We start from the raw sequence: 10,532 nt of genomic DNA, 5'->3' as shown, positions 1-10,532 counted from the left end.
ATTAGCACTGATCTCAGAAGAATCCACCAAGGAGATAGTTTATCAAATTTTGGAAAACCCCAATTGTTTTCCTTTAATTTCAAACATGCATGATTTCTCATAACGAATAAGAGCATGAAAAGATTAAATTAATTAAAATAGGTTGAAAATTAAAAAAAAGAAACACAGAAAACAAGATTAATAGGAGTTTATTTTCCAAGCATCTGTTATGCTTAAACGTCACATTCTTGGGCATTCATAACTGGATGGAAAATAGATTGAAATGAGAAGACATACTATAGGCGAGTGGTCTGAACATTACGATGGTGCTCCAGTAATCAATGGAAGGAATAATTGGACTTTTTTGTCACTTCCGTTGCTCTCACATTTTTGTTTTTGGTCGCTGGGCTTCTAAAATGTTGTACATTACACATTTTTCAAGAAAAAAATATCTCACAAACAGGCTTTGAAAATTTTGGCAAATACAATCATGCTTCCAAAATGTTGAATGTGAACTTGAACATTTTTGTAAATAGCAGTGAAATAAAAACTTTTGACATTTCTGGATTATCCAAGAACTTAAATTATTTTCACAGAAATGAAGAAATGTACAATTTGTTTTGCTCAAAGCTATTCTACAACGATTTTCAAGTTTTCATACAACATTTTGGAAGCAAACTTTACAAACAACTGACATTGGCAATTTTGTAATATGTCTTATTTCACTCATTTTGATTGGCCTAACTGCATGCTGTTTTGTAATACCAAAGATTTCCGCCCGTCCATACCATTGGTTTCAAAAAGTATTTTTAGCCAAAAAAGTCATATACGAAATTTTAGAAGCCCAGCGACGTTTTGTTTTAAATTTAATTTGAAATGCAACAAGAATTTGTGTTGCCTTATATGACCTTGGATTCTTATTATTCACCGGAGGTCAACTTTAGTGTTCCTGTGCATTTTAACATGCAAGTCATTCAAGCAAAGATGACATAAAGATGATTTGACACAACTTATTCTATACATCAAATTTATTTCGGTTTAGTTGAAATGAAACCTAAATGTTGTCAGTAATACCAATTCCAAATATGAAAGGTCTTAAATAGACGATAGTCAGAAAATATAGATCGTGTCACAATCCTTAATTCTTAAAAATGTGCAGTACAGTTGAAACATGTTTTTTCTTCTTCTGCAAAATGATGCGCAAGCAATTCAATTTTTCGTAAAGCAGTGGTAAAATAACAAATATATATTATATGTAGGGGGAAAAATCTTAAGTCCAGTAAAACAGACTACACCATGGTTAAAAAGAAAAGCGACTAATAAAGAAACAACATACACAACAGAAACAAAACAGATAACACGGATTGAGAAACAAGAACATATAAAACTAGATGAAGCAAGGTGCTCAGGAAGGTTAAGCAATATCTGATCACTCACTGGTGGTATCAGTCGTCTTACTTATCATTTCAAGTTAAATACGATGATAGGTGGAATTCGGTAATGTTAAGATGGGGGAAAAACAGACTGGATTGTGGTTACGACAAGTAGGGAAAAAAGTAAAATCACAAAAATACTCGGAACTCCGAGGAAAAGTTCTATCGGAGAGTCCCTAATCGCATGGCAAAATCAAATGACAAAACACGTCAAACGAATGGACAACAACTGTCATATTCCTGACTTGGAACAGAAATTTTCATATGTAGAAAATGGTGGTTTGAACATGGTTTTATAGCGCTAAAACTCTTACTTTTGTTAAACATATTCGTGGTCACTGTTATACAGATATTCCATGAAGGTCAACCAAATCATGATAGTCTCCGAAAAACTTTCGTAGGGACGACATTGAATTTACCATTTTGGACTTCCTGATTAAAAAGATAGTCCAAGAACAACTATATATTATCAACTTGGATTACTTGGAGATATGTGCATTTACATGTAGGAGCTGGAATTTTGTTAAATATAATGGAAACCGTCTATTTCCTTGTTCATTGGATGACGCATGTAAGCATTTAGCAAGGTCACCACACATTGGATTATTCAATAACAGACATCATCTTTATAGCAGAAAGTAAAGTAAGATGTTAATTAAAGGCTTGAAAAAAACATTAAAACATTAATACACATGTATTGACAAGATTTCTTGGTTAAACAAGTGGTGTTTGTATTTTTAAGTAAAATTATTTTTGATTCTGAATACATTCATGTATACATTTTTTTTGCTAAAAGCAAAAAACAAAACAGTTGACAATGTATCAAATCATAATGATTATAATTCTATATAAATTTACTATTGAACTATAATAGATACTTGGTATATGTCTTTATACTAGTATGTTATAAATAATATTCGACAGCTTGACAGATAAAAAATATGTAATCCGACAGTTACATAGGTATTATCTTCAGGGCATGACGAGGCGGAGACGCGTGCTATATTGCTTTTGATAGAGTTTGACCTTAGGTACGTTTACATCAGTCATTTATCTCGCATATCCACAAACGAAAAGGACGTTAGACATTCCATTGTACTATTAATCTAATCATAAAGATGTAGATACCGTTAACTTATATACATTATTATAACATGGGATTAGCATACCAGTAGATTACATTCATAACCATACATTTTGCACAGGACCATTGCAGAAATTATTTAAGTTCGGACTAAAATATTCAAAAATGTCTGACAGGGGATCTAAAGCCGGTTCCTTTCATGAGGATGCATCAAATGGTGAAACAGAAATACCGTTAAATCTTCCTGAAGATGAACCAAAAGTACAACCTGATGAACAACCACCACCGGAAATAATATACCAGAATACTCCACCATCAAGAGAACCGAAAAATGTTCGGATTAATCTGTATGACAGAGATCCCACTAATATGAACGAATTAGTCAAGGTAACAATCACATTTATTTAGAAATGCATGTTCAATATACCACCTAGCACGGTCGCGCACGGATTGGTATTTTGGTAGTCCATTAATAATTAATGTTTGTTTGCAATGGAATAAAAATGAGTTTACTAAACAGAGAAAAGCGGAGATATAGTTACAGTAAGAGCAGTCTTACAATGTAATTAAAAGATGCTTTTGTTACATTTTTATCTATTGAAAGATTAATGCTTTTATTGTTGTCCTTGATTATTACTGGTTGCCCAAGAATGTGAATATCAAATGTGTATTGTCGTCAAAGTTTACATGGTCACTTTTGACCACACAAATTAAGCAAAACACTTTGGTTAAAACTTATAACCTCAAAATTGTTTTTTAAATACAATACACGAGAAAATAAACATCATAGTGGGATCGCGCTAACATGTTTAACCCCCGCGCCACTTTATTTTGTGTATGTGCCTGTCCCAAGTCAGGAGCCTGTAATTCAGTGGTTGTCGGTTGTTAATGTGTTACATATTTGTTTTTCGTTCATTTTTTTTTACAGAAATAGGGCCGTTAGTTTTCTCGTTTGAATTGTTTTACATTGTCTTATCGGGGCCTTTTATAGCTTTTTATGCGGCATGGGCTTTGCTCATTGTTGACCTAATGTTTGTGTCATTTTGGTCTTTTGTGGATAGTTGTCTCATTGGCAATCATATCACATCTTCTTTTTTATATTAGATTGGGAAAAAATGGTGGTGTATCTTAAAAGAACTGCCTTGTTCTGTCAGAGTAAAATAACGACAACGTTTAAATGTAGGTTAAGAATTAAAAAAATAATTGTCAACCTGACAAGTTAAAATGTATAACACCAAATGAAGATGCCAGGGGACAACAGGATGCTTGTCCTAACAAAAACATATAACAAAGAAAGCTAAAGGTTGCCACACGAAGATTATTAACGATGTAAGAAGGATGGTAGCTCACTGTTGTAACTACGGGCAATTACATCAATGAAAACAAGATCGTCTACAAAACAAGTTTAATGAGAGTTTTATACTTCGTTAAACTTAATATGTATCCAGATACTGAAACTAGTATCTATCTTATTATCTAAAGATAAAACATAATACGGTCAATATTATGTTACTGATTGTAAGAAGTACGAAATTAAAAACAATAATAACTATAATGCGACGCAATAAGGTTTTGTTTACTAAAATGGGCAGGAAATGAGTATGAAAAAGAATTAAGTCAACTTATCACAATCTGGAAACAATTTTGAGCTGCTTTCCCTTCCCTGTATCTCGAATTGATACATGCATTGATTTCATTAAACAAGGGAAACACAAAATTTCACACGGAATACAATTGTATCGGACGACAGTTGGACAAATGCGACAGAAGGATAAAGCAACAACTGGATGCTCCCGATTTTTTTTTCTGACAGCATTATACATTTTATGTAAAAACAAACAGGAACCTAACGTTTGTATTGCTGGTATTTTTGTAATACATTTTCTATTAAGTTCCCTTTTCTCCTCTTCCAGTCTTGATCCTGATACTATCATATTGTCTTATAGTGTTTGATCCTCCAAAGATGATGCTTACTTGCAATGCTTTTGACATTTACAATGATTGACTGTTGGGTTCGACCTAAAAATAGTGTTATTCAGACAACATAACATTTATTTTATGAGACGGCTACTGCTTGTCATAGCTTGTTCAGAATAGACAGTATAGTGTCTTCATATCACATGATATTTGGATACAATTCATTTTGTTGAATATAAAGTTTGTTCACAGGACGTTAAACAAGCATGCGTCTTTTCATTTTTTTTCATTACTTATGTTTTATCTTAACTTCTAAATATCTGACAATATAAGCTATTTTGTAAAAGGACATCATTTCAAATTGACATGATTGTGAAGTTTTATCACATAAAACATTTGTTTTACATAGTATTCGTGATGTTTACTGATTTCAATTTTAAACTGTGACCATAATTTTTTTTTTTAAAGAATCATTAATTATACAGGATATAATATGAGTGTAACATCATTGCCATTTATCTATAGTTTTTGAAGATAATATAATTAAAACGAAGAATTTAGTTTCTTATCAATATAAAAGTATTTATAATTTAACATAATAAGGAAAATTTGAACCCGAAAAAAAACACCCAAAATTGACTGATATGTAGTTTCAGCTGCATAATATCTTGTAATAAAATTGAGAAAGGAAATGGGGAATGTGTCAAAGCGACAACAACCCGACCATAGAGCAGAAAACAACCGAAGTCCTCCAATGCAGCGAGAAACTTCCGCACCCGGAGGCGTCTAATGGTCTTTCATTTGAAGTGATTCCTTGTAAAAGTGCATACAAAAAATCGTATATCATCAATACGTTAAGAGCTCTTTTTACATTGATGATAAAAGAGCGACGAAAGATACCAGAGGGACAGTCAAACTCATAATAACGCTCATTTTCAGCAGTGAAGATTGTTGTATATAAAGCAATATTTTATATTTACAGGTTCAGTTTGATGACATTTTTGCAGAGCCCGTGGGAACCCACAGTTTTGATGGTGTCTGGACAGCAAGCCACACTGTGTTTACGGGAACTAAACACTGGTGTTACAGAATACTATCTGCCGTATGTGCCTTGCCATGCTCTTTCTGCTGGGGACTACACTTTGCTTGTTTATCATTTAACTATATTTGGAGCATACAACCTTCATTGAGATCATTTAGTATTCAAATTGGACCTATTGCAAAAGTTTGGAGTATGTGTGTGCGGGCGTTTTGTGATCCATTATTTGAATCAATCGGATTTATTTTTAGTAAAATCAAAATTTCATTCAAAAGGGACTAGTATGAATAGAGTTATTCGTGCATTTAATTATCTATTTATTTTTCAAATATTAAGATGTAAGTTACTGATGCTACTAATCTATTCGTATCTATCAATAGCATTATCTTACAGTTGTATATCCATTTATATCGTATAATTGTAGTCAATACATGCTTTTATCTAAAAAAATATTATGTTTATTTCAATGTAATAGTCCCATGGAGCTGTTTTCAAGATGCTGTATAATTCAGGAAATAATAAGGAAACGACCAATAAATATCATACAAAGTATGGTAAAATAAAATAAAAATTGTATGATATGTGTCGTTTAGTCTTGAGTACAGGTTGAGTTCTTTTGATCTCTTTCCCTTTCTTTTGTTTGTCCCATTTATGGGCATAATGTTTTCTGGTCTGTGCGTCCGTCCGCCCCTTCGTCCGTCTGTCCCGCTTCAGGTCAAATATTTTGGTTAAGTTGAAGTCCAATCAACTTGAAACTTAGTACACATGTTCCATATAACATGATCTTTCTAATTTTAAGTAGAGGTAGTCTTTGTATATCATGTTTATAGTAACGACACATATGGTGATCAATAATAGTAGGAACAAAGGCCTCATTTTTTAACAGACACACCACAAGATCGAGTGTTGGCAAGAATGATACGAGGCCCATATTAACCAATTGATCAGAGAAGAAGTTGCTTACAAAAGCTTCATTCTCACTGGCCTAGTAATATTTGAAACAAGCTTTATTTCTTATACTCATTTGAAACCGTTTTACTCCGATCATATTTGAAATGGACCAGATTAGGATTTTATCGGAATTTCTTCACTTTTCGAAGAAATTTGATTTAAGAAAATCAATCGTAAATTTTGGCCGGCAAGGTTAACGGAAGTTCTTCCGAAAAGGCATTTTTATTATTATATCATTCACAAGAGCTTCTCCTTCATTCAAATTGCATAACTTGAGATCAACTAATAATTATATGCCTTTTATATTTTAAAATAATGTGTTAGACTAGTTTATAGGAATAATCAGTATTTTACTTTTAAATCTTCTTTAACAGCCAATATTCATTATAACCTGAACATTTCACGGAGACCTAGGTTAACTCTTCTTCACACGTTTCTATGTAATGTGCGACATTAACATACACGATTGCTAATACATGCGTTTATGAGTGTGATGTAATATTTCATCGCTAGATAACATCACTACATTCAAATGAAATTGCATTTGTAGAACTTGGCAGGAATTATGTTTGCACTTTTCAACATCTTCGTCTAGTATAGTATATATATTCATGATGACAGAGGCGGAACCTCCTCAGGAATCTCCGACATTTCCAACCAGTTCCTGTTGGGATCCACGTGTTGATCGTATATATCAGAATGAATCCCCTTCTAAGACACCCGCTAGTGTCAGGATTAGTTTGTACGACAGAGATCCTTCAAATATCAATGAAATAGTACGGGTAAGTCAAATTACAGTTTACTTAGATTATTAACGATTACGTCTTTTTCATTTTTAGTTTTAAGTTTATTTTCGATTTATAAGTTTGACTGTTCCTTTGGTATCTTTCGCCCCTCTTTTACGATGAGACGTTCCATAACATACGGATGGTTTAACGCAAGTAGTTTGTAACACCAGCCAGAGGAGAGGTTAATTTATATGAACTACAAAATGTATCATGTTCTGATAAGTTGTAAGAGTCTATAGTGATAAAATGTATCGTTCAGCTAACAAACAGGTTTACAGATAACATCTTGTTTTAATTAGTTTATACCACTCAGTGGTATATGTAAATTTTGATTTATAAAAATAAGAAAATGTGATACTATTGCCAATGAGACAACTCTCCACAAGAGACTAAATTACATAGAAATTAACATCTAAAGGTCACCGTACGTACGGCTTTCAACAATGAGGAACACCCAAGCCGCATATTCAGCTATTAAAACAGATTTATTGATAGAAGTTAGAAATGATTATTTCATATTTTCTGTTATTCTTCTTACGAGCAAATTTGTTTTGATACAACCAGAATAGTGTCATAATCTCAATTATGCCAGATGCCATAACACTTACAGGAGATGTTTTATAGGTTATCGAGTAGGTTATAAATTTTGCTTATGAAGTTGCGTCGAAGTAAACATTATTTCCAATAATTTGTTATTCTCTAAATACAAAGTAATAAGGGGGGAAATCAGGATATAAATCAACCGGGAACATTTTAGAAATTAATATCAAAATTCACACGAATTGGTATGATATACAGATGCAAAAGTAGAATTTTATGTTCCGCTATCTTTAAGTTTCTCTGTGATTCACTTCTGCTGACAACATTTGTTAACAAATGTAAAAATAAGAAGATGTAGTATGATTGCCAAAGTGACATAAAAGTGTATAAATCGACTGTTTTGATCAGACAGGTGCTTTAGCCAAGAATGTCTTGTTCGTAGGTAGTTGATATCCAATTGATCACAGTGTTGAAATAATGCTTAAGTTACATAATCGTTTAAAATTCGTAGACAAATTACCGTTTTCTTTCGATAGATTTTATCAGTTTTATTATATATAACTCCTATTGACTAATCTTTTTGGAGTACGCTAGCCTCTCTTGAGCCAAAATCCTAAATCAACTTCCAGTCAAACAAAAGTTCAACATGAGATAATTATCTTGTGAAATACATAAAGATAAGGATTTTTAAAGAAGAGACCAAAATATCAGCTTTAAAAGTATCAAGACTTGATGAAGGAGAAATATCCAAAAGTCATTATCAACTTCCTTAATATCTTCTTGCCGCATATATTGGTGCAAATAGAAGAAACTGATGAAAATCGTTGGAATTTGTTTATTATATCCTTAATGTATGGAATCATGAACTTTGTATCAAAGATTTATTAAACTACTAGTATCTAGAGTGGGGCGCTCATATTCGCCTTGGAAACAATTTCGCCGTTTTATGATTTTGAGGTGTAAAAACTTGAAAGGATGGTTGCAATGGAAGAAATATGCCGTTAAATTACATTTTTATAACAATTTTGAAATATGATTATTTTTGAAAATGAGACTAAATTTCGGCACTTACGGCAAAGGACCGAAAAATGGACAACGATTTTCAGCCAATTTCCCGAATGACAAAAACGATTTCAAAGAAGCATTCCTTAGTAATTATTTGACTGATTGCCCTTAATGTCAGTTTATTACACCTTTCAAATGTCTGCTATTCGTCTATAATGAAATTTATTTGATAAATATTATGTAAAGCTGCAGTTGTTTGGATTTAAATAGATATGTAAAAACGGCGAATATGTGTCCTCCGTCGGCAAAAAATTGGGAAATTTCAAACACCCTTTAATCCAACTTTGCAGATGGTTTTACTCAAAACAAACACGTTTTCAAGTTCAGAATATTTTGCATTAGAAGTTATCTTCATATAGAAATTACAGTATACTTCAAAAACATAAAGATCTGAACATAAGCTGAAGAAAACATGGAAAGACAAGGCGAAAATGAGCACCCCACTCTACGCATATTTCGGAATTTACTCGGGGTTATCCTATGTTATCTAATGACTCATTCACAGGGAGACTAGTAAGATAACTGCTGTTGATCTAAATTTTTGTTTGAACTTTTAAAAATGTGCAATTAAGTTTGTAGTTGAGAAAAGTTAATGAATCTTGTTTGTAATCGTATTGAGTCCAATCAGTAACTTAGAGATGACTTGGAAATGTTCATCTCATTTTATATGACGATTGGAAAACCTAACAAAATTCGACAGTGAAAAAAAATCGAGATTCCTTTATATTAACCGTACTTCTTCTTTTTAAGAGATACACAAAATGTTATAATTGTTTTTATTTTTTCCTTTATCAATTATTTCATATCATTGTGTTAATAGATCGGCTTAGAAAAATATGAGGTATAAATACAGTTTGCAATTTGTACCTGTTATGTTTTATTTTTATTGAAACTTTGATATCTTTTTATTTACAGGTCCAGTTTGAAGATTTATTTACTGAGCCTGAAGGATCTCACAGTATCGACGGTGTATGGCGAGCGAGTTACAGAGTTTTCACTGGAACAAAGCATTGGTGCTATAGAATACTGTCAGCAATTTTTGCTGTCCCATGCGCTTTCTGTTGGGGATTACATTTTGCTTGTCTGACGTTTTCTCACATCTGGACCATACAGCCATCATTGAGGTCCTGTAATATTGAAATATATCCAATGGCCAGACTCTGGGGATTGTTTGTTCGATCCTTCTGTGATCCTTTCTGTGAATCTGTTGGACTGATGCTCAGTAAGATCAAAATATCGATCAACAAAAACAAAGAGTAAACTATTTATGTAACAAAAAAGCTCTAATGATATTAAATAACGGGTTTTGACAATGCAAATCATAAATTAGTTTAGATTTACTTGTAATCGTTGCGTGTAGTGTCTTTATTAAGATATAATAATCTTCTATATATAGATATAGGAAGATGTGGTGTGAGTGCCAATGAGACAACTCTCCATCCAAATAACAATTTAAAAATTAAACCATTATAGGTTAAAGTACGGCCTTCAACACGGAGCCTTGGCTCACACCGAACAACAAGCTATAAAGGGCCCCAAAATTACTAGTGTAAAACCATTCAAACGGGAAAACCAACGGTCTAATCTATATATATAAATAAAGGCAACAGTAGTATACCGCTGTTCAAACCTCATAAACCCTTGACAAAAAAAACAAAATCGGGGTAACAAACTAAAACTGAGGGAAGTGTCGTCATTCTCTTAACCTCTTAACTCATCAACTTTTGTCACTATTC

General features: G+C 32.6%; 2 protein-coding genes across 2 annotated transcripts; both read left to right on the top strand.

Annotated features, from left to right (window-relative positions):
- The first annotated feature begins 2,396 nt into the window (after positions 1–2,396).
- Positions 2,397–5,998, top strand: LOC134711035 (caveolin-3-like). The gene is made up of 2 exons (XM_063571467.1): positions 2,397–2,883; positions 5,396–5,998. Exons 1-2 carry the CDS (start codon positions 2,662–2,664, stop codon positions 5,732–5,734), a joined length of 561 nt encoding a protein of 186 aa, XP_063427537.1. The 5' UTR covers positions 2,397–2,661; the 3' UTR covers positions 5,735–5,998.
- An 866-nt stretch (positions 5,999–6,864) lies between these two features.
- Positions 6,865–10,143, top strand: LOC134711026 (caveolin-3-like). The gene is made up of 2 exons (XM_063571457.1): positions 6,865–7,185; positions 9,712–10,143. The coding sequence occupies exons 1-2, from the start codon at positions 7,015–7,017 to the stop codon at positions 10,054–10,056; spliced, it is 516 nt and encodes a 171-aa protein (XP_063427527.1). The 5' UTR covers positions 6,865–7,014; the 3' UTR covers positions 10,057–10,143.
- Positions 10,144–10,532: the final 389 nt, after the last annotated feature.

Source organism: Mytilus trossulus, chromosome 1 (genome assembly GCF_036588685.1).
Source record: "Mytilus trossulus isolate FHL-02 chromosome 1, PNRI_Mtr1.1.1.hap1, whole genome shotgun sequence".
In the NCBI taxonomy this organism is placed as follows: Eukaryota; Metazoa; Mollusca; class Bivalvia; order Mytilida; family Mytilidae; genus Mytilus; species Mytilus trossulus.
The sequence above is the reverse complement of the archived record's forward strand: the minus strand, read 5'-3'. Positions and strand labels throughout refer to the sequence as shown.

Coding starts and splice junctions, on each gene's coding strand:
- LOC134711035 (XM_063571467.1), top strand. CDS start 2,662: ATGTCTGACAGGGGATCTAAAGCCGGTTCCTTTCATGAGGATGCATCA. Junction 2,884..5,395: donor ATATGAACGAATTAGTCAAG/GTAACAATCACA, acceptor TTATATTTACAG/GTTCAGTTTGATGACATTTT.
- LOC134711026 (XM_063571457.1), top strand. CDS start 7,015: ATGATGACAGAGGCGGAACCTCCTCAGGAATCTCCGACATTTCCAACC. Junction 7,186..9,711: donor ATATCAATGAAATAGTACGG/GTAAGTCAAATT, acceptor TTTTATTTACAG/GTCCAGTTTGAAGATTTATT.